This window comes from Juglans regia, chromosome 16 (assembly GCF_001411555.2).
Source record: "Juglans regia cultivar Chandler chromosome 16, Walnut 2.0, whole genome shotgun sequence".
Classification (NCBI taxonomy): Eukaryota; Viridiplantae; Streptophyta; class Magnoliopsida; order Fagales; family Juglandaceae; genus Juglans; species Juglans regia.
This window is the reverse complement of record NC_049916.1, coordinates 12606611-12631677: the sequence shown is the minus strand read 5'-3', so window position 1 is coordinate 12631677 and position 25067 is coordinate 12606611. Positions and strand designations below refer to the sequence as shown.

Here is a 25067-nt window from a genome sequence, read left to right as displayed (position 1 = left end):
CCAGTGGATCAGCGGCAGTAGGGTTGCGTGGTGGGGCGTGTGTTGACTAATTATGTACGGAGTGCAGTAGATCTGACTGAAACTGAATCGGTGGAGGGGAAAAAAGGGAAAAAATACTACCACGGAAGCATATTCACACAGTGGTAGTGAAAAGGAAATGGAGATGAAGAGAATGGTGGAAAGCATCATATAGCTCTCATCCTCCTCTCCGGCCGGAGCACTCGGAATGATTTGGGTTTTCTAGAGAGAAGAAAGAGCTTCTCTTTCTAGAGAGAAGAAATTGTGGATTTGTCCCACGATAATACTATCGAGTCATTTCAATAACCTTTAATAACTTGGAAACCCAATAGTTTTGATAACTTAGAAAATATTTAAAAAGGGGGCAATATTAAAGACGGATAATATAGTGGCAATATTAAAGAGTGAAAGTATAAATGTGCTTTTATTATAATAGTAAAATAATGAAGATAAATAAAGTTAAGATCAACAAACGCCGAGGTGTTGTAATATTTTATAAAGATAATGTTTCAGCATTTATATACTTTAGTAGTATCATGTGATTGGAGGAGAGAAAAGAAAGTACATTTATCTTCTATATAATCATATTGATCCCTCTTTCCTTAGGTGGCAGATAGAGTATTGTTCTTGAGGAATAATGATCACATTGAGATCTTGATCAAACAGAATCTATTATCTCCTGCTTTGTACAAAAATGCTAGAGATCATCAGGAATATGAGACCAAAGCAAGACTCGAAGGCACGTGGAAATGTCTAGCGGAACTTGCTGCTAGAAAAAGGCTGAAAGTAATGAAGCTGCTGCGCTTGTTCCTCGGACACACCGCGTCTCTGCACGCCTTCAGCTAAGAATTCTCATCTTTTATAGGGAAAAACACAGAAAATAAAATTCAACAAGTCATGGCATTCCTAATCTATTGACAACGTACATATCATGATATTAAGGTATAGTTTAGTTACACATTTCATATGAGATGAGGTAAGATGTTTTGTCGAAAGTTGAATAAAATATTATTATAATATAATTTTTTAATATAATTTTTAAAAATAAACTCACAAACTGATATGATTTTATATGAAATGATAAATCTATTTTGAGATTCTTTTGTATTTATTTTTGTGGAATCTTTTTGTGGTTAAATCATTTATCTTATTCTTTTAAAGTTATGCGTTGGATATCCTTTCATATTTCCTCAAAGCAACAGCAGCTAAGCTTTTGAAATGTGGAAATGGCTTAGAATGACTCGAAGTTATTTTCAACCCAAAAATCAAATCATAAACATTGAAATTAGTACTGAGGCTGTCTAAGTTGTGAATTATCATAGAGACAGTGCCGTTAATGCTGGATCCACTTATGCCCAAATATGCCATTGCAATAAAATGGGTGGAGGAATGCTTGGAACAAACTTGGGTTTGTAAAATAGGTGATGATGCATGTTATAGTTTTTACTAAGTTTGTAAGCAATCTTTAAATGCTTTACTATAACTAAGGATCAAAATGTTAAAAAAATGCTTGCAGGCTGATCTTCCTCCATGTTTAGGATGTTAAATAAAAAAAGAGATAATTTATTTAAAAATTTATTTTTTACACACTCAGTACGTCGTTGATGTAGAAACTTTTCACATCAATTATGCTAAAAAAAATTATTGATGTTTTGATTGTTTTAAAATTATAATAGGTTCCACTATAAGTCACTATAAGTGGTATGCTAATGCATTGATATGTGTACAATAAAATTTATTAAAAAAAAATTGTTAAAAATAAATAAATAATAATAGTAGAGATTTATTATGCATCAGTTACTATTCACTCTCACACTCTACATCTATAATAAATAATTCATCTCAACTCATCATTATAACTTTTTCAAATCCCAATACAAAATATAATAAATAATTTAATTTTTTTAAATCTCAAAATAATAATAATATTAAAAATAATATTCTAACAATATTTTATCATCTCAACTCAACTCAACTTAATTTAACCAACTCAACTCACTTTAACATCCAAACACAACCTAAATAACTGTATTTAGTTAGGTAGGGTAAACTTGAGAAATAAAATACTGACAGTGTGATTTTGGGTTATTAGTTATTAAGGAGATGTGGTTTGGTTGTTTGAGGAAGCAATAACATTCTCATGAGATGTGCAGTATGTATGTATGGTGTCCCACGAACAATATCCATTATCACCGACCTAAGCGTGTTTCTGAACAGTAATGTAATCCTCTAGATTTCATTCGCGGTGGGAGAGGGAGAGAGGGAGAGGGAGGCACTTTTTCATCCTCTATTTGTCAAACTTTATTTTATCTTACTCAAAGGTTCCATTGACGCACTGTTATGTTCTTACGACTATTTTGGTCAGTACTCTCTCTCTCTCTCTCTCGCTGGACCGATGGAAATGAAAAGAGAAAAAGAATATCTTTGCCCATTTCACACCGCTTCTCTATGAAGTGATTGCCTCTGGCCCTCTCTCCCAAGAACAAAACATAATTCTGCTTCTTTTTTCATCTGGGCTTGCTTCACCGTCGATGTTCTGCTTTTCCTTCCTTCTATGTAAGTTTTTCACTTTCTTTCTTAACTTTTTTCTACAGATATTTTTCGAACAATACGTTGAAGAAAGATTTCTATTTTCGTGTTATAGATCGCACCCAGATCCTGTCATCGTCCGAGCTTGCTGAGTTTCGAGGAAGGGCCAAGAAGGTGGATTTTCCTCTTTAACTCTGTCTTATCTGCAAGAACATAGTAAAAGGCTGGAGGTTCTGTTATTTGTATCTAATTTTGGGAGTTGTTGCTGTGTTCGGTTTAAGCTGTCCTTTTCGTTGTTTGCTTCATCTGGGTGTGTGAATTTAGTTCAAGGCTGCCAAATCGTGTAGATCATTTTGCCAGGGATCTAGAAAAAAATCTCCAATTTTGGATGGATGATAGATTTAAACAATGGTTTCTCACTCGAGGCTTTGACTAATGCTTCTGGGGTTAGTGTAAACTATATATGGGAATGGGTGTTTGTATCTGAGACTAATGTAAGTGGGTCCAGATTGTTCAATGGATTGAAATGCGTTTTATCCATCTGGGTTTTCTTTTCTGCTTATGAAATTGAGGTGCTTGCCTCTTTTGATGAATTGGAATCTGAATTGGAATCTGCTTTGAGAGAGCCTCTAGATTCTAGATACAGTTGTGCTTGATTGGACTTGAGTTTATCGTCATTATTTCTTCTTCAAGTTATGATCAAACAAATACTTGGCAGGCTTCCCCGGAAGCCATCTAAGTCTGGTGAGAATCGTGAATTTGGGGGTTCATCAGACCCACCTTCCATTAACACAAAAAGCAGTGACCTTCTGAGTAATAGGCCGGTAACCTCAAACAGTACAAACTTCATAGGCCCTGACTTTGCTCCAAATTCAGGATATAGTTATGGAAATAAACTTCCCCAAGCTGCCAATCCAAAATCCAATGGAAATATGGTAACTGGTCCTTATGAAGCGTTGCCAGCATTCAGGGATGTATCCAGCTTTGAGAAACAGAACTTGCTTATTGGAAAGCTGAAATTGTGTAGTGTTGTCTTTGACTTCACCGATCCAACGAAGAACCTGAAAGAAAAAGATATCAAGCGGCAGACGTTGCTTGAGCTGGTGGATTATGTTACTTCTGCGAATGGGAAGTTTACTGAAATTGTCATGCAAGAAGTTATAAAGATGGTTTCTGTCAACTTATTTAGATCACTCACCCCACAACCTCGTGAGAACAAGGTCTTAGAAGCTTTCGATTTGGAAGAGGAGGAGCCTTCAATGGACCCTGCATGGTCTCATTTGCAAATTGTATACGAATTCCTTCTGAGGTTCGTTGCATCTCCTGAGACGGATGCCAAGTTGGCCAAGAGGTATGTTGATCACTCTTTTGTTCTGAAGTTGCTGGATCTCTTTGATTCTGAGGATCCCAGAGAGAGGGAGTATCTGAAAACAATTCTACATCGCATATATGGAAAGTTTATGGTGCATCGCCCATTCATTAGGAAAGCAATCAACAACATCTTCTTCAATTTTATTTTTGAAACAGAGAAGCATAATGGGATTGCTGAGCTTTTAGAAGTTTTGGGCAGTATAATCAATGGGTATGCTCTGCCACTAAAAGAAGAACACAAGTTATTCCTTGTTCGGGCTCTAATCCCTCTTCACAAACCAAAATGCTTACAAATGTACCATCAGCAGTTATCATACTGCATTACACAATTTGTTGAGAAGGACTCCAAGCTTGCCGAAACTGTCATAAGGGGTTTATTGAAGTACTGGCCAATTATAAATAGTTCAAAGGAAGTCATGTTCCTAAGTGAGTTAGAAGAAGTTTTAGAAGCAACTCAGCCAGCAGAATTTCAAAGATGTATGGTGACCCTGTTCCGCCAAATTGCCTGTTGCTTAAGTAGTTCACATTTTCAGGTAATGACCTCTATTAAGTTTGATATTACTGCAATTCAACTCACACTTTATATCTTGAAGCTTATTTTCAAATATTTTTCACTTTTACTTTGCTATGTTTCTTGTTCTTTTTCCGTAGTAGTTGCAGTTTGAATTTGGGAACATGCTCTGATTATTTTGAATAAATGGTAATAATTATTTTTTCCTAAGTGGGAAGAAGGGTGGCTTATGCTCACCATTACAATAAAACTGGTAAAGTATAATAGTCTTTCTTGCTTGCTTGCACATCTTTTTGATTTATTCAATATCCTGTCAATAAATGCAAGGGCTATAGGTAAGAAATCTGTGGTTGTTGCACATTTCTAAGGACCTTTGTGTCACTTTCAGTCCCGAGCTTGTGGATCATAACTTTTAGGCAGCTGGAATTCTATTTTTGTTAAAATCAAAATTTTGGGGATAGGGTGAGAACCTTCCGTTGATGTTCCTTGTCCACTTCATCTATAATATTTCATCAAAGCATGGATTCATACATCTATGGCATTCCTGCACATTTTTGGGGATTCCAATCATCTTGTGGAATAGGGGTGCGTTTCTTTCTTAGGGCATAAAAATCAGGTATCTTTTCCTTCAGTGAGTCTTCACATACAGCGAGTCTTCCTAACAATATGTGGTGCTTCATCCATAGATTTGTAACATGGGATTGTTTGTCTTTATAGTAGTAGCAATGATGGTGCTTTTGATGGCACTGGTACACCTCGACAATGTTTTTCAACTGCTTTGAGGACCCCTCATTTCTTTGTCCTCATGTTAATTTATTCTTTCATTTATGATCGATAATATCTCTTCAATATTTTTATGTGTCAAGTTTAAAAAGGATAGCTTCAAAAAGGATTCCAGTCAATGAAATGCCCCAACATTCTTCAATATTTAGCCTTTCAAGATTAACGCCCCAATGGAAGGCCCAAACTATATGGTCTATACTCCAAAAAGACTAGTCAATGATACAATTGGAATCCCATTGGGACCATTATAAAGAGCAAGAACTTCTTCTTCCCAAGCAACGTGGGATCTCATAAACCACCTACCCTTACACATCATATGGGGTATCATAATCTCCCCCACGTTTGATTCTTGTGAATTGTGCTGAATTGTCACCATGATGTTTCTTTTTTGATTGGCACTGAGTGTTCGGGAACAGTGTCTCGACTAATATAGGGGGTGCATAGGCCCTTGGCAAGGAGTTTCCCTTCAAATGCACCTCGGGTAATTTAAAGGGAAAATCCCTCAGTCCGATGGCCCCTAGAGATTGTTTGCACCCAAGGGGATTTGAACCTTAGACCTGGGGGGAGCATACCCCCAAACCCAAGGCCTTTACCACTTGAGTCACCCCCTAAGGGTTGTCACCATGATGTTGTTATTAGAGGTGTCAAATAATTCACATATATTTTTAACATCTGATTGCGGCGGTGCTTGGAAACATTTTAAAACTTCTTTGGTGTATTTTCTGATAAGTATCTAAAATCTCATTAATAGCGAAAAGCGTGCAAATCAAGTAGATAGGGTTTTGACAGCATTGAATGCTTTTTGATAAATAAAGACACTGCATTTTATATGAGGGCACGATGGGATTAATCTAAGTACAACGGACACAAGGAAAGTGCATAGTTTAAGGAAGGGAAGAGCAAGGATTTAGAAAATCTACAAAAGGAGCCAAATGGGTATTATTGTGTGCGATTTTATTCACGCATACAAATACTTAATCATTGGAGCAATTAACTTAGGCACCATTCTATTACCATCTTGAAAGTTGTGAGCATTGCACTCATTCCAAATACCTTACATTAAGCACAAAGGAACCATCTTCCATAATATCTCTGCTCTCAAGTCACCTCCCAAATTACCTCCCTAAGCCGTGATTAACTCCACCACTTGTTGAGACATCACCCATTCAAATCCCAAGAAAATGGAAGATTGCGAGCTCAAGGCCCTAGCCAGTTTACAATGAAGCAGAAAATGATCGATTGTTCCTCAATCCGTTTGTCTTATCAATCACCATTGTGCATCTCCTTCTCAAATTATCCATTGTTAGGATTTTACCTAGAGCCGCCGTCTAGACAAAGAATGTTGCTCTTGATGGAGACTTGTTACCCATGTACTTTTCAAGGAAAATAATGCGTATTTGTGGGCTGTAGCATTTGATAAAATGATCTAACGTCATACTGCCTTCATCTAGAATGGATCTACCCAATTTTATTCTTGTGGTTTCTCCTTAGCTTAAGTACAGGAGATTTTGAAGTGAAGAGAATGATTCCACTTTGCAATCTTGCTCTAGTCTAATGAAGATTTTCCACTCTGGATTGACATTAGTAACCTAGTCAAGTTTTGGCCTGCTGCCTCCCTGCATATGATGATTCTAAGCAATTCTGGGTATACTTCCTTCAGGGCTTGAACTCTGTACGGTTCCTCTTGCGAAACTCTATTTTTGGACCCGTCTCCTACTTCATGTCTGATGGACTGGAAAATTCTCCCCATTATTAGCAAATGTTTTTTCCACACTCCCACTCTGAAAGGCCCATTGATCACGTTTGAATACAAATCACTTCATCTACTTCCATAGTTGACTTCCACCTATCCCTCACACCATTCCCCAAGAAATCACTCTTTAAGCTTCTCAATACACTTTGCTACACCTAGGTTTAGAAGGAGGGACAAAGTATAAGTAGGTAGGTTGGAGAAAGTGTTCTTGATCGATGTGATCCAACCCACTTTAGAAAAATAAAGACACTTACATCCGTCCAATTTCCTTTTAATTTTCTCAATGATGCCATCCCAAATTGACTTTGCTTTATACGATGCTGCTAAGGGAAGACCCAAATACTTCATTGGCAAAGATGCCATCCTACAGCTGAGAATATGCACGAACAACCCAACATCTTCCTCATCTCCCACTTAGCCTTGACACAGCCTCAAAGCATAGAGACATTTTAAATGGCACAAGTGCTCTGAGTTATCCTCACGGAAAAATCAGTGTGTCATCCACAAAAAAAAAAAAAAAAAAAAAGACGAGACACGAGCAGCTTGTCTGTGCTACTTTGCCCCACTGAGAAACCTGATAAGTGTCCACTACTTTGCCCTACGTCCTCAACAAGTACAATAAAAAAATCTCCATTGACATGGTTTTAAGCCTTCTTTAGATGCAATTTATGTTGTCATGTTTACTATTTTCTTCTGTTGAGGGCATTTATAGCATGCACAGAAGAGAGCCCTATGTTTTTTGTGCCAGAATGTTTCTTGATTTTCGCTCTGATTCTCTTTTCTATCAATTTGGCCTTTGTTCTCTCAATATTGGAGAGGTCTGCAGAATAATACATCTGGGTTGGACATTTGCAATAATACATCTATATTGGAATATTTATACTGAGAATTACACAGTACAGAGGCTGATGTTAGCCATTGTATATGTGGGGGTGCTTAACAATGTTTCATGGTACTCTAGTGGGTTTCTGGTTCAATTATGTAAATCACATTTTTCAAGTGAGACAATGAGTTTTCTAATGACTAGGCACGAGGGTATGGTAGATGACTAAATGTGTATAGCTTAGTATATTCAAGAAAATTACAAAGCTTTTTAGTTGAAGACCGTTTAAAGAAGATGGTAACTGCCAACCTGTATAAAATGACAGGTTGTTTAGCGTGGGACAACAAAACTGGCCATTCTTTTTTTTCCCTTGGCTTATTCATATTGATTGTCTGTTCTACCTCGAGTCTCTAAAGGGTGTTCTGTACTATGCTTTAAGGGTGATTTTCTAGTGTTTATTCGACACTTTGTTTGGTCCTGTTGCATTTTTTGTTTATGGCATCTGTACTATGCTTTAAGGTTTGGGAGGTTTCCCTGAGCTATGCATAGATGTGGTTATACACAAAAGGCTGATCATACTCTGTTCTTTAGACATTTGTCACAAAGGAGGTAATTGCTCTTGTACTGGCTTTGCCTTTCTTTGATCAATATAATTTATTTATTTTTCAAAAAAAAAAAGGTGGTAATTGCTCTGATCATTTATGTTGATAATAATGTTGCCAAGGAATTATGATGAGGAGATACAAAGGCTAAAGAAATATGTGGCTAGTGATTTTTATACAGACTACTTGGGTAGTTTGAAGTCTTTCCTGGGTATCGAGGTAGCTAGATCAAGACGTTATATTTTTTCTCAATATTTCCTGTTGTAAGGCAGTTGACAACCTTGAAGAACCAAATAAAAGGAAAGAAGTTGACGAGAATCATCTGGTGGATAAAGGTAGATTCAACGATTGCTTGGAAGACTAATTTATATTCTCGTAGAGTCATACTTGTCCAGACATTACCTGTGCAGTTAGTATAGCTACTGTTTATGCACTCACCACAAGAGCCTCATATGTAAGCCGTTTATTGGATGTTCCGTTATCTGTAAGCTTCACCTGGTACAAGTTTGCTGTTCTAAGGCACGATCGCACAAAATAAAATTGCATACGGATGCAGATTGCTGGATTAGTTATATCAAAGATCGACATTAAGTTATACATTTGTGAGAGGTAATGTTTTTACCTGCCATAGTAAAAGTATGTGGTTGCTAGATCAAGTACAGAAGCTGAATTCCAAGTCATGCCATACAGAGATATGGGAGTTAAGTATGGCAGAAAATATTTTTGAAGGAGCTTGCCAGCTTGGATTTGATTCTAAAGACCCTATGAGATTGTATTGTGACAATAAAGCTGTGATCAACATTGCTCTTAATCTGGCCCAACATGATAGAACCAAGCACATCAAAGTTGATAGACACTATCAAGGAGAAGTTGCGTTCTAAGATGATCTTTACACCTTATTTGAAAATATGAGAACAACTTGCAGATATCTTAACACTAGGAGTGTCTAGTAATGTCTTTTACATAGCTTTTTGCAAGCTCTGCATGGGAGATATCTTTACCTAAGCTTGAGGGGGCCTGCTGACTTATTGAATTTATTCTATTGTTAATGGCATTTGTGTAAGTATAATGCTTAGGAACAATAATATAAATAAAATGAATTGAAAGACAACGCTAAGTTTTTTGGGCCTTTTCCTGAGCATTGTCCCCCTAACTATTCTTTTGCTCAGCTGTCTTTATTCTTTCAACTATTTACATAACACTTCTAGGATCCTGTGCTGTCTAGACATTCATTGGCAATTAGAACCAGATTTAAATTCTGTCTTCCTTTGATAAATGCATTCTGTGCTCTAGATATTTCCTTTCTCAATGCCTCTTTCGTCTTGTTAGCTAAAAGTTTTGAAATAATTTTGTACAGACCACTCACAAGAGAAATAGTTCAGAAATCCTTAATCTACATAGCCACTCCTTTTATTGGAAAAAGTGCTATAAAAATTGGCTTATACTGAATTAGAAGGAATGTAGCTCCCTGAAGACAGAACTCATGGAAAACATTCATTACATGTGTCTTAATTGCTGCCCAACACTTCTGAAAAGAGGCTATAGAGAGACCATTTGGATCCCGTGTCTTACGCCATTTAGAGCTTTCAAGACTTCAAGGACCTCACTTTCCTTAAATTATTCCATCCATGTGGCTTCCTCCCCTTCAATAGTGTCAAAATTAAAACCATCCAATTTTGGGCACCAGTTGAGCTGTTCATCATGGCAGTTGTGATGCTATAAAATATGCTCTCTTACTTCTTTAGGATTTGAAGAGAATGAGTTGTTGATGATGAGGTCTCTAATGGAATCATATATCCGATTCCAATTAGTTAACCGGTGAAAAAAATTAGTATTTTTGTCTCGCTCCCTCACAATGTTCATCTCTCTCTTCAACTCCCTTCTTCCATGATAATTGTTTTCTCTAGTTCTATGTAAATATCCTCATTCTGTGACGCCTCCTCTGTGGATAAGACTCTGAAATCACTTCAAGACCACCAAGTTCATTCAATGGTAGCCTTCTCCAGTTCTCAATATGACCATGCTCTTCGTCATTCCATTTTTTCATGGTTTTCTCCAAAGGCTTTCAATTTGCTCGCCAATGCTAAACTAGGCTTTCATTTTTTTCATTCAACTAGTTCAAGATTGACTAGTGGAACTACAATCAAGTACCCAGTGATAGGGGTGTAAATGAGTTGAGTTTGAGCGATTAGTCGGCAGTCAAATCTTGTTTATTCAATTTTTATTCGATCGCGCTCAAGCTTGTTCACGAGCTACTTGGTTTTGACAAAGTAAATTGTTTATATTGTATCTTATAAATAACAAACTTTGAGTTTTGGTAAATTTATTATAGTTTATATATAAACATATATCAATTATTATACTTTGAAGGGCTCAAACAACTTGTATAGTATTAGGAACATGATTTTACCTATAAAAAAAAGAGTATTAGGAACATGATTTCCTTCTATCTTTTTAAATATGAAAATTATTCTCATTACAAGGTTTAAGATAATACTAAATGAGTTTTTTTAATAACTACAAATTTATTTGAGTTTGTAGGAGTTATATTGTTTAGTGGTCGATTATATTGTTGTGTTCACAAATTGCTCAATTATTAAACAAATCAAGTTGAACTTAAATTTGTCCGATACAATTTTGAGTGGCTTGTTGAGCAATATTGTATATTTATAGCCCTACCCAATGCCTTCAGATTTTAGGGGCCAAAGGAAAATCTTTTAGGGGGCAGGGAGGGATTTTTCGGATTTTGCTCTTGGGGTGGGGGGCGTGGGTCCCCAGGATACCCCATGCCCCCAATAGGTATCGTGCATAGTTTGTTCACTTTTACAATCATTTTATGGTTGCTGGACTAGATTAGAATTCAAGATATTTCTAGTTTCTTTTAGTATACTGGAGATGCACTTATTAAAAAAAAAGTATGCTGCAGATGTTAGTTAAGAGTTCTTTCGTGCTTCAAAATTCAGAAATAGATTCTTGTTATGGACTACATTACCATGGTATCTACTCAGATTTGAGATCCTAGTTTATCCTTTGATAAAGAATGATAGTATATTCTATGCATTTTCTAAAATTTGAATAACTTACTTGATACATGCTACAGGTTGCAGAGAGGGCTTTGTACTTGTGGAACAATGATCACATTGAGAATTTAATCAGACAGAACCGTAATGTTATACTACCCATCATCTTCCCTGCACTTGAGAAGAATGGTCGTAACCACTGGAATCAGGTGGTTCAGAGTTTGACGCTTAATGTCCGCAAAATCTTCTCTGATGTTGATCCTGAGCTGTTTGAGGAATGCCTGCAGCAGTTCCAGAAAGATGAAGCAAACGTGGAGGAGATCAAAACAAAGCATGCGGCCATGTGGAAGTGCTTAGAAGAGATTGCTGCATCAAAAGCTGCAAGAAATAGAGCTGCATAATTCCTAGCCAAACATCTTCGAGCTGGTGCTATGGTCTCATATTTTTTTGATTGTAGGGGCATAGGAAGGTTAATGTGCTTTAAGAGGTGAATGTTTAGGGATTGTTGTCTAAACTCATAGCTGTCGTGCCCCTTTCAGGTCTGTCAGTGCTATAATGATGAATAGTATTTGACACCTCTATAAGACACTGCAAGTCCTTACTTCTGGAGTTCACGAACATACTGTATACAGGGTACGCTGCAGAATTAAGTTAGAAGCTCCACTCCACATATGCAACCAAGGAGACCAGAATTCTCATTGTTGATATTTAAATTATTGAGATGAAGAAGTTGCGGATGAAAGGTAATTTACACACCAGGACTTGATTTCCTCGAGTGCTGAAATGCTTGTCGAACTGCCCAATTCTATTCCTATATGTGTGTATTAAATAGTATATTTGTTGATTGATCTTTAGAGAACCCTTTACTCTGTGAGTTCTTGTTTATATAGATGATGATGTATTTGAATGATCTTAACTAATCCATCATACTTTTTTGGGTTGCTATTACAGGCAAACTTGCTCTCCCTAGCATATTCTCAATCTAAAGGTAGTTTGAGTTTCTGCTCCACAGGTTATTAGTCAATTTGGGGGGGTATGGGCTGAAGAAAGAAGGTTGGGTGGAGGGAAGGTACGGTGAGTTGAAGAAGTGCATGATCCGAATCATTTCCTCCTGTTTCTCTTATGGCGCTACACTTCCCTCACTTTGTTAATTCATACTATGTCAGTGCCCACTGCCTACTGTCGTTGTCTGAAACAGACCCTGTAGGTGCTTGAACTTCCAATGCTTCCCCTTTCTGATTTCTCATACGCATCCAGCTCCGTCCCAGATGACCTGCTAAGGACTCCCCCTTCTGGGTGTTCATAAGCTCATTATTACAATCTTCATTTTCTTCAGCTCACCAACTTCAACTTTCTGTTTTAATTTCTTCCGCTGCAAACTTTGAAGAAATTGGCTACTTTTAGAACTTTCGTCGGCATTTTATTCTTTGCATTTTTCAAAAGCACTTGATAAGCTTAGGGAGCTTCTTTGCATTCTGAATCTGGGGCTGTGGTCTTATACAAGAGTCTGCTCCTGACATTCATGGCCAATTAACCCTGCCTGTATACGAGTTCTGGAGTTTTAGAGATTAACAATCGGCTGAGGTTTGCAACTGCCTAAATGTGATGTGTCGAAAGTTGGGTGCCACCTTGATTGAACACCAAGGGACTTTTTTGAATTAATTTGCTCAGGAGAACGACGAAAAGGAAAATCTGGACAATTGATGAAATAGAAGAGAGATGGATAAATGGAAAGGGGATAAAAGGATGAATCCTACTTTAAAGGAATGCACTATAAGAATAGACCAATTACTGAAACTTCTTTCTTATCAAGATGAGAATCAAGAGAATGTATATGAATTGCAGGGAATTAGCAAGGATGGGGATGGAAATGAGATCGTAGCCAAATAAGTTTCATGTTTGACTTCCTTTTGTCTCCTTTAAAGAGCATACACCACCCTATTCTCCTTGCCCCTCTTGTACTCTATAGAGAAATCATTATCCTATAAGCTTTGTGACCCATTTCTGCTGAGTTTCTATGCCTACCCTCTGCTCTAGGAGAGATTTGAGCTCTTGCTTGTCAGTTTTCACAACAAATGCTTGACGCAACAGGTAAAGCCTCTATTTTTGAACTGTTGTCATTAGAGCTAATAGCTCTTTTCCATGCGTAGACAATAGGAGAGCCTTTCCTGTTAAGGCCTGATTTAAGTATGAGATGGGTTGCCAAACTACATTGAAACTGCCCCAATGCCCATGCCATTAGCATCACACTCAATGGTAAAATGCTTGCTAAAATCTGGCAGCCTTAAAATTGGGGGATGAGCCAAAACTTCTTTGAGGGCCAGAGAAGCCTTGTTTGCTTCTTCACTCCATGAGAAGGAGTGCTTTTTTAAGAGAGCTGTAAGGGGTTCTCAATGAGGCCATAATTTCTTATGAATTTTCTGTACTAGCCCGTTAACCTTAAGAACCCTCTTTAAGTATTTCACATTCCTAGGTATAGACCACTCTAGCATGGAAGCAACCTTCGAAGAATCGGCCTTAACTCCTTTTGCATTAATCAAATGATCTAGATAATCAATTTCCTCTACACCAAACCTACATTTAGACCTTTTAGCGAATAAGCTATGATGCTATAACATCAACAAAACCTGCCTTAAGTGAGTTAAATGTTCCTACCAAGACTTGCTGTAAACCTGTATATCTTCGAAAAACACCAATACAAACCTCCGTAAAAAAAGTTTGAATACATTGTTCATTAGTCTCTTGGAAGGTCAAAGGAGCATTGGTTAGCCCAAACAACATCAACAATAACTCTTAATGGCATTTGTGAGTTCTAAAAGCCATCTTGGCTATATCTTCTGGTACTACACAAATTTAGTGGTAACCCGATTTTAAATCAAGTTTAAAAATAGCACCGAGTCAAACAACTCATCTAATAATTCATCTATGACTGGAATGGTAAACTTAGCCTTAACAGTTTCTCTATTCAAGGTCCTATAATTGACACAAAGCCTCCAGCTCCTATCAACCTTGTGTACTAGCAGAACAGGGGAAGAAAAAGGAAGGCTACTACTTGGCTTGATAACCCCCAATTTCAATAATTCTGTCACTATTTTTTCAAGAGCTTTGCTACTAATCATTCCACATACTACACTGATTTTTATTTATTTTTGTTTTATTCTTTCTAAATTAAGTGTGTTCTTTTATTCATTATCCATACACCACACATTTAGTAAATGAAAAAAACTAAAAAAAATCATGTAGTATATGGTGTGAGAGTGATGAATAGAATTTTGGTAGTAAAGATAATTATATGTACTATTAGAAATAGGTTGGGCACCTTCCTTCAATATGATCTTGTGGTCATGGGCTTGGGGTGGGGGTAGCTCAATTGGTTCTCGAAAAACCCCATGAAGTTCCTGTCACAACTAACGTATCTCGACAGTATTACCATCTTGTGATGCAGTTAGTTCAAGGCCAATTTGCAACAAAAATCCCTTCCCCTTGGCTATTGAGGCCATCATTAGTTTAGTGCCATCTTCTATAGTGGATTGTTTCAATTTAACTCCTCAAAAATTCCCCCCATTTGCACTTAGGGATGTAATCAGTTCGGTTTTGTACGTTTTTAGAACCCATCCAATATACATTAGTTTTGAGAATTTAAGAATCGATACCAGATCGATTTACTATAGAAACCGGATCTTTCGATTTTTCGGTTTAGATCCGGTCCAGTCTAGTTTTTCGATTTCACGGATTATCTATGTTAGTAATAATATTATATTTACATATACTAAACTATTAGTCTATTTATATTATAGTATAAGTATATTATTTTAGAATAATTAACACATACTAGTATAATATTGAATTTAACTATAGTTTATATAAGTTCTAGACTTTTTATATGAGTATATATGATCAAATGTGTAAAAATATATTTACAAAAAGAATATATATATTATAATTTATTATGCCAAAAAAGGTATTTATCATTGATATATATATATATATATATTAAAAGTAAGTTTATATTAATAACTTAATATTGATGTTTATGTTTAAGATTAAAATTTTATGTTATATTAATTTTATATTATAAGATTAAAATTTAGATGTTATATTAAAAACTATAAGATTAATTTTTATGTTAGATCACATGTTATATTAATTTTGTATTATAAGATTAATAAGCTTGAGTAATAAGAATAGAATTTCATGTTATATGAATTAACAGTTTAACATATAATATATATAACATAATATAAAAAATTATAAATATTTAGACTAGTTTGGTTTGGTTTAAATCGATTTTCAAAATATGAAAACCGGTACCGCATCGGTTTAGGACCGATTTTGGTTCTTAAGAACCGATACCACAATGGACTGCTTACAAACTGGGCCGAATCCACCGGTTCGGTCTAGTCGGGTCAAGTTTAACCATTTTTCCTTTTTTTTTTTTTTTTACACCCCTATTTGCACCATACAAAATCTCCATTAAAAGTTTAGAGAAATCTCATCTAATGGGTCCCAATGTTTCTAGCCATTGGACCTCTAATACTGCATAACAACCAGACAATTCCAAAATATAAAAAGAGTGCAGAAACTGAGTACCTTGGACCTTGAGGTTTGCTGCCTTACAATGTCCTCCACTCTAAATGCATTGTCCATTGGCAGTAGGACAGAGAGGTTCACTGATGTGTTCACGGATAGTTTCAATCATGAGACCAGGGATGAATCAATAAAATTGTGTGTACTTCCCAAATCTACCAAAATAACTACTTTCTCCCCCAAAAGTTGCTTAGAAGTCTCATGGTTTTAGGTGGAGGTGTCCTAGCGATAGCAGACAGGGAAATTTCAGGTTCATCTGATGCCGTGGAAGGAACAAAATTTTCCTCTCGACCTTCTCTATTGTCATAAGCAATGTCATCCTCTTTTTCCTCCAACACATCCTCACTGCCTTGTAGTAAATAAGTCCTAGGATTTTTACAGATGTGCCTTGGACTCCACTTCTTTTCACATTGGTAACAAAGAACCTTCTTCCTTTTCACATCCATTGGAGCCGGTGAAAATTTTCTTGCAGGGAGAAAAAGCTTTTGCCACTTATTTCTAGCCTCACCAGATTGTGTCCATTGATTATGGTTACTACTAAATGGTGAGTTGCCTTTATCTTCGACTACTTTAAATGTCTTCCTTGTACTGAGGAGGTATTCCTCTTGAATCTTGACTAATCCAAAAGTATAATTCAAATTAACAGGGTTCAACATTCTGATTGGGAGTTGAATTTCATCTTTCAAGTTGCTGAGAAATAGCTTAGCTTGTGTATATCTAAGAGGCCCCACAAACGATTGGATAGGGCCTCAAACTTTTCTTTATAGGCTGCTACAGAGGTGGTTTGTTCCATTCAGGTCAATGCCTCCATAGGATCGTCTTAGGCCATAGGACCGAACCACACCTGTAAAGATATAGTGAAAGTTTCCCCGTACCAAAAGTGGCCTCTCTCGATGGCATCTTGGTAACAAATTAATGCTTCTCCATCCATTTGATAGCAAGCCATGAGTAAGCGATCGATTGATGGGGTTTGATGGAAGTCAAAGTATTGGCTGGATTTGAAGATACACCCAGATGGATTGTCACCTCCAAAATGAGGAAAATCAAGCCTAAGACCTCTAGTAAAACCCCTACAATGATCATGACAATCCAATTCATGCTCTAGTGGAGTCTCCTAAAGAGCCTGGTGAGTTTGAGTTGTTACAAGGCTGTGCATTATACCAGTGAGTTGGTCCATCTAAGTCTTGATCTCTTGGATACTTTCTTCTTAGTTCTTGACCTACCGTGGGAGAGACTCCTGCTGGTGCTTGGACCTTGTTCTGTCTACTATAGAATCAATAGCCTGATTACCAAATGTTAGGTCCCTCAAGTTTATGATAGCCAATTAAGAGTAGGAACAATTACATTAGCTAAATTCGAAATAAGGAAGTTGAATTGTATTGATAAAATGGGCTAGGATTGATTTGAGGCAATCCAACCTCCAAATGTTAACAAGTTTCACGAATTTTCTAGTGAATTTTCTTTCCATTAAGGCCTCCCTTGCCTTAAGGGGGCTCATGTTTCCTAACAGATTCCTACAAGCACAACTAAACTAGATGTGGCTATAGCAAAATGGAATAACAAACAAGAAAAAATAACAGAATTGAAAGGATAGTGAAACATTGCATTTCCATCAAATAAAAAAAACATTGCATTTTGGGCTTAATGAATCAGTAATCAAACGACATCAGTTCCGCTTCCCAGCTTAAGCTCCTCCAGCTGCCTTCTAATATAGTTCAATTGAGCATGTCTGTAACGCCCCAATAGAAGGCCCAAACCACATGACCTATACTCTAAAATAACAAGTAAATGATACAATTGGAGCTCAATTGGAACCTTATAAAGAGCAAGAACTTCTCATTCCCAAGCAATGTGAGATCTCATACACTACCTATCCTTATCCTTATCATATGGAAGTATTACAATTTATCACCCTTAAATTCCCAATGTCCTCGTCGGGCCTGTATGTTGTAGTTGGCACGACTCAAGTCTCACATTTTTTGTTGGGATAGACTTTGATACCATTTGTAACGCCTTAATGGAAGGCGCAAACCACATGACGTATACTCTAAAAGAACTAGTCAATGATACAATTAGAGTTCCATTAGAACCTTATAAAGAGCAAAAACTTCTCATTCCCAAACAATGTGGGATCTCATACACCATCTACTTTTATCCTTATCATATGAGGTATCACAATGTCTCTCAAGTGGGTTCCTGACAGGTATCATCGTAAAAACAAAATGGAGTGCCAAATTTATTTTTGGCCGAGTTCAAAGTCAATTTCAAGAGGGGAGGAATGTTACCTTTGCATCTTTGGAATAATTAATAATGATTTGTTAGGGTGTTATATGATGTATTATTTGAATAAGGGAATAAATAAATATTAAGAGTTTTTTAAATTAGGTAGTATTTGATTATACTAAATCTCTTTTGTAACCTTTTTAAGGCCATCGATGTTAATAATGAAGGCATCGAACTTGATTCAATATAATTTTGTTAAAAAATTTGTTGATTAATTGGGAGGTCTAGGACTCCGCCTCCAAGTGTCCTACAAAAGAGATCCAGTGTTTCTTGAATGAATAATGCTACTATGCCGCCCCATATTGCCCTCTTATTTTGATTGCTCATGTATTTAATTTTTTTTTTTATATTTTTTTCTTTTAATTATTGATTAAGGAAGTGATTATTAGTGTATTGGTATTTTTTTTTAATTTTTTTAAAAATGTTTAAAAATATTAAAAAATATGAACAAAAAAATTAAATTTTTTTTTTTGCTCAGAGGCACACCCAACCGGTCACTACTAAGCGGCATCCTAACGACAGTCCTCTTGATTTATTACAAATTATCTCATTACATGCTCGATAAATTGAGCACGTAACATGATGCTGATGGTTGAAAAGAGTGCAAAAGAAATGAATGAAGGAAAAACCACTCAAAAGTAAAAAATAAAAAGAAACTGGACATTGTTTTCATGACAGCATGGACGTGTCTATATCTAGATGATTGTTGCTTATCAACAAACATATCAAGTTGCCAAGAAAGACAAAAATCTCTTGTCATAGATTCAATTAAGGTATATTAAAGTAAATTCAAGACTAATAAATATCTCTTGCGCATGCTCTCTTGATGCAGTTCTTTATGGGGCCGGGCTGTGCATTTGATGCTTTCTGTGGTTGATAAATAATAAGGGAAAAATTGTATTGAGAAGAACAATAATACTACTTCAAACTATTTTTTATTTGTATATAAGTTAATTAATATTAATTTAGAAGTGAATATTGTTGAGAAATAATCTCATATAGCCTGTGGATAAGGTCTTGTGCATGCTTATAAGGAATAACAATCATCTCTTGTATAACCGGTTTTATTAGATGAGTTAAGTCCATAGATTTTTTTAAATATTTGGATTTGTGGGTTAGATTTGTATGATCTTATCTAACGGTCACGAGTGACCCGGACGTAATAAACAACTCATTAAACTATATTATTAGAACTCCTTAACCGAGAGACCCAACTCCTGGATCTCTCGGAGTTGGGTCTCTCGGTTAAGGAGATGATCTATAACATAAAATGACATAAATGACTCCTATAACATGCATGGTTTATAAATAACCCAACTAACCATGTAAGATTTACTCGAACAAGACCCGTTTCAACTTGTTTTAGCATAAATGAACTGAAAATATCTGAATATTTTATCTGACTTATTAATACAATTTCATACCCTATAAACATAAATTTGATTAATTATAATCATGACTAGATTCATAATAACCATAACTAATAAATATAATTTATAAACTTCGCCACGCATATATAATCTACATATGAAATTCCTTATAAAGGTCAAATAATATTGTGGGTTAAACCTGTTGAAATATAATAAAATTTACATATTTAAATCAACTAGGTTTGGTCCGAACCACATCACAATAGATTCTTATCGTACTCCAATCATGTTTGTGTTGGACTCATTGAATTTGTAAAAACTTGCAAACTCTACCTCGTTCGGATTTAGAGATGAGTTGAGATAGTTTAAGATGAGTTGAATAACATTTTGTTAGAATTTTATTTTTTAATATTATTATTGTTTTGAAATTTGAAAAAGTTGAATTATCTATTATATTTTGTATGAAAATTTGAGAAAGTTGTAATGATGAGAAAAGTTGAAATGAATTTCTAATCCAAACCGGAACTAAAGGAATTCTATTTGCAAAAAGTGCAAACCCGATCATGACTGAACATTTCCAAATATATCCTTCCGGCCTAGTGGCTAGCAAAGAACATCCGCTTGCTATAATTTATTGTCGTCCACCTCTGATCTCTCTCTCTGTCTCTCTAATGTTATAGAAGTTTTCCGATCTTTCCTTTTTCTCACATAGAAGGATTAGAACGTCCACCGGCGGGTAAACGACGAGATTATTAATTGTATTTTTATAATTAAGTGGCTATCTACCCAACTTGGTGGGTTTATGCTTGATCATGTATACTGAGGATGCATGGCCCATGATGATCATGAAGACGACGATATATATATATATGTTGTTGACAGATATTGTTTTACAGTAGTGCAAAAGGGCAATAAAATCATACACGTACAGTAGGAACAAAGGAGACTGAATTAATCCATCATGTATATATGAACACATTGGATACCGTAATTGCTGCTGCATATTGACAAAGACATCAAGTAGTCAACCAAAAACAAATTGCATCCGTATCATAAAGTATTATATTAATAGATTAAAGTTATAAAGTCTAAAATTAATAGGTTGGTTACAAGATTTCTCAAATCCAAATAGAGTGAATTAAAATTAATATTCGCTCTTGTTCAAAATATTCATGTGAACAAGCATATATATATATATATATATTTAAGAAATAAATTCATTTGATCTTAATTATATATGTTGCAGTAAACAAGATTTATCATAAAAAATGGTGCAAATCTATTGATGATCTCTAAGTCATGACCAAGAGATATTCTGACTTAAAAAGGCATCTAAGTGTCATGATGACTTGTACTTGTATAGTAGTTTGATCGATCGCGCAACGAAATGTGTTTGAACATAGGGTATGGTCTAACACTGAATTTAACGGTCGAACGTTTCTCCATATTAATACGTCAGAGCGAATTGCTTTCGATCAACCACTCAATCCAATACATTCGAACATACTTTTAAAGTCAAACAAAAAGATTTGACTGTTTGATTGTCTATTTGGGACGCAGTTTAATCGTCACATAAACAACTTACCGTTCGAATGCTGTTAAACAATTTTGTTCAATTTTATCCCAAAAAGTATTTTTTTGGATGAAATTTAAATTTGTCCAAAAAATATCTTTTGGGATGAAAATTTTCTTTCTAAAATCCTTGTTTTGTATTTACTATAATTAGAATGACTACCTTTGATTTATGTTATCTATATATAATTAATTTTTACAGTTGCATGTAGAATTTCTTGTGCACTGATCTATAGGTTTAGTTAATCTTAAAATCGATGAAAACTTCAATCGAAATATAACCTCATGATCTATAAATAATCAAAGAAAACTATGCTTGATAGATTTTATTACGTCACTTTAGTACCTATATTATATCTATTTGCTTGCAATGCAAGTTTGCTCCACAATCCTTGAACTAATAGCTCCACCATCCAAGGTGAACACGTGCCAAGAAGTTGACCTTCTAGAGTCTTTGTATGATTGAAAATACTTGAAGCTTCCGTGGGCAGTGACCTTCTAGAGTTGATCGGTAGAAATGGAAATGTCGGTCCTTGTATGTATATATATTCACCGCCCAAAATGAAATTATGCGTGTTATAGACGTGTTTCGTACACCTAGACTAAGTTCCTACAACTCGGGCTGTTAGGTTTCCACCTGTGATCACAAATTAGATAAAGATGGGCTCGGTGGTGGTCTGGAAAGCTTCCGATGTCAAAGTTAGTAGTTTGTCTGAGAGAATTACTAGAGAATAGTAAGTTCAGAGAGTCTAATTTGTACCGGGGACATTCCCGCCTTACCTTGCCTTAAGGGGTCTGTGTCATGCCCACAATTGCCCCAATCATAGCTTTTAATGCGGTGTGGCATCTGAGGTGGTGCCTCGACGGTTAACGATTGGTGCGTCACTTCTTGTCCCCATCGTCAGAGAATGGAGGGACACTCGTGTTTTCCATTCACTTGTCAGTGTGGATCCTTTAATACTAGTCATTATAGGCGAGTTTTAGGGACGATGCGTCCGTCTGTCTCCTTTGACTTGTTTCTCGTGCAAAGCATTTCCTTTCTGTTAACACAATTCGTGGGCATGGCTGCTGGGGAAAAGGCAGGTTCCAGCTCGAGAGGGGCTTTATCATCTGGCCAGGCCCAACCCAGTGGGACAGGGGAGGGAATTATCCCCACCAAAGGGCATTACCAACAAATTCATCCTCATTCAACTACCCTTCAATTGTGAATTTCTTCAATTCCGTACCAATTAAAAATAATCAAATGGGAAGATGGATGAGAAAAACATGTGATGTTGGGGGGTTTCTAGTCAACACCAGCACGCTGGCCGGTTTGAGGTACGAGGCATTACAAAATTACTTAATTAAACCAGAGACGACTTGTTGGAATTATTATTATTATTATTATAATAATAAAGGACAGATGTGACTCTCCACCTATCTTCCTGTATGATTAAATATTGTCTCCATCTTTATTTTATGACAATCATATTACTCACGCTTGTTATATATATTAAGATAAACAATGCTCGAGTACGACTTGAACACCATTAATAATGAAGGAACACAAGCAAACCAAATAGCTAGCCATGGAGATCAAAGTTGAGCTGATCAATAGAGAGGCAATAAAGCCTTCCTCTCCAACTCCTCATCACCTTAGATGCTTCGATCTCTGCCTTTTAGATCAGCTCCAACCCCAAGTTTATATACCATTGGTGCTATTCTACTCCAACAACAGTGATGGCAGTTCTTTTCCCAACCATTTCAAGGCTGATGATATATCCCATAGGCTAAAGACATCATTGTCTGAAGCTCTGAGCCGTTTCTATCCACTTTCTGGGAGAGTCAAAGATAATGTCTCGATTGAGTGCAACGACGTTGGAGCTGATTATTTGGAAGCTCGAGTCAACTGTCGTCTCTCAGACATTCTTGAACAACCCGAACAGAAAATGTTGTACCACTTTCTTCCTAAAGAGATTGAATCTCTGCAAGCAAGCACAGAGCGTTTGGTTCTAGTTCAAGTTAGCTTCTTCGAATGTGGAGGAATGGCCATTGGCGTGTGCGTTTCCCACAGGGTAGTCGATGCAGCTACGACTAGCATGTTCATTCACAGCTGGGCTGGCATGGCTCTTGAAGCGTTTACCGATGAGGCAGTGCTGCTACCGGAATTCAGTGCAGCATCTCGCATACCTCCAAGAATTGAGTACAAAGTCGCGGCGCCAGCCATGAGCTTGGTGAACGAGACGACTGTTACGAGGAGGTACGTTTTCGATGCATCAAAGATTGCATCTCTCAAGGCAAAAGCCACCAGCGCTAGAGTTGCGCAACCCACACGTGTTGAAGCGGTGTCATCTCTCATTTGGAAATGTGCAATAACCGTCTCAAGGTCAAAACGCCGATCTATAATGCCATCTACACTGACGCAAATGATGAATATCCGCGGAAGGCTTGTCCCGTCATTTCCAAAAAATGCTTTTGGGAATCTCGTGTGGTCTTTTGGGGCACAAACAGCAGACGCTGAGATACACTTGCACAGCTTGGTTATTGAACTAAGGAAAGGGAAAGAAGCTTTTAGTGAAGATTATGCAACAAAATTACATGGGGACGAGGCTTTCTCTGTGATTAGTCAGCATGTCAAACAGTTTGGTAAGCTTCTCGCCTCAAAGGATATGCACCAAATTTGCTTTTCTAGTTGGTGCAGATATCCACTATATGAGGCTGACTTTGGGTGGGGGAAGCCAACGTGGGTGACACTTGCTAGTTTGGTGTTCAAGAACGTCGTAGTTCTGATGGATACGAAAGATGGCAGCGGAATAGAAGCTTGGATTACTCTTAGTGAAGAAGACATGGCATTATTTGAACACGAGAAAGAGCTGCTTGAATTTGCATCCTTCAATCCTAGTGTTCATAATTAAATGATAATCTTTGTTTCAAGTTCTCTGGAGTGTAATTAATGTGCTTACTAATACTATGATTAATGTAAAAGGTTTAATATTTGTTCTATACTTTTTTTCTTTCACTCCATGGATTGCTTCAATTAAAAATGTATATATTTATCCATTTAAGTTTGCAACTTGTTGATCTCTAATGATGTATTATTATTGTTATTAGAGAAAATCTTATAACCAACTCATTTGGTTATCTCATAAAACTAGCCTCCAACCAGAATACTACACGTTAGCATGTTAGCACCATTAATACTATGCATCCCACTACACCCGAATATATAGCACACTTCATTCCCCCTAAATCCCTTTCTTCCTATTAGAACTCACACTCGACGGCACCCCACTCCATCCCAACCCAAACTAGACAACACCCCACTCATCCCCAACGGTAGAGAACTGGCAACGTCCTTTCGAAGGAGCTCGTGCTCAAGAACACCCCACTCATCTCTGACGACAAGAAATCGCATTTTCATTAGCTGGTAAAATATGTATATTTTGAACTTTTCATGCTTAACAGAACTTGTATTAGAGTTAGATCTCATTTTGAAATGATTGTAATCTGGGCTATGGAAATTATCTGGCATATGGATTGATAACTCATCTAACTCCATGAATACCAATTGTTTGTAAAAAAGTCTCAAAGGCTCTTCGGCCACCGCTCATTATCTATCATTGGAACATCTCACCCCATTATTCTTGATGACCAGGATGACATGCTTTTTAGTTAGATGTGATCATGGTAGTATTCTATTAGTTAGAAATCTTTAACTGGCTTAGACTTATATAAAAAAAAAAGGTTAGAAATCAGACCAGAGAAAAGCTTCATGTGCTCCCTTAAGGCGAGTTGAAGTATAGCTTAAACCTTGAATTTTTTAGAAAATTCAATGAATGAGAATATAGAACATAGGATGAGAATAA

At 36.5% G+C, this 25067-nt stretch overlaps 2 protein-coding genes across 3 annotated transcripts; both read left to right on the top strand.

Annotated features, from left to right (window-relative positions):
• Positions 1-2182: 2182 nt before the first annotated feature.
• Positions 2183-12379, top strand: LOC108980163 (serine/threonine protein phosphatase 2A 59 kDa regulatory subunit B' eta isoform-like). Of its 2 annotated transcripts, XM_018951014.2 has the most exons (4): positions 2183-2574; positions 2663-4451; positions 11491-11844; positions 11950-12379. In XM_018951014.2, the coding sequence occupies exons 2-3, from the start codon at positions 3243-3245 to the stop codon at positions 11809-11811; spliced, it is 1530 nt and encodes a 509-aa protein (XP_018806559.1). In that variant the 5' UTR covers positions 2183-2574; positions 2663-3242; the 3' UTR covers positions 11812-11844; positions 11950-12379. The 2 variants fall into 2 exon arrangements, with proteins under 2 accessions (XP_018806559.1, XP_018806558.1); XM_018951013.2 differs by having other exon boundaries at positions 2184-2378; positions 2613-4451; positions 11491-12379.
• Positions 12380-22756: 10377 nt separating this feature from the next.
• Positions 22757-24198, top strand: LOC108997842 (BAHD acyltransferase At5g47980-like). The gene has a single exon (XM_018974230.2). It carries the CDS (start codon positions 22791-22793, stop codon positions 24114-24116), a length of 1326 nt encoding a protein of 441 aa, XP_018829775.2. The 5' UTR covers positions 22757-22790; the 3' UTR covers positions 24117-24198.
• Positions 24199-25067: the final 869 nt, after the last annotated feature.

Excerpts from the sequence above, each read along its gene's own strand:
- LOC108980163 (XM_018951014.2), top strand. The coding sequence starts at position 3,243 with ATGATCAAACAAATACTTGGCAGGCTTCCCCGGAAGCCATCTAAGTCT. Across the intron at positions 4,452-11,490 it reads TAAGTAGTTCACATTTTCAG|GTTGCAGAGAGGGCTTTGTA; the intron begins GTAATGACCTCT and ends TACATGCTACAG.
- LOC108997842 (XM_018974230.2), top strand. The coding sequence starts at position 22,791 with ATGGAGATCAAAGTTGAGCTGATCAATAGAGAGGCAATAAAGCCTTCC.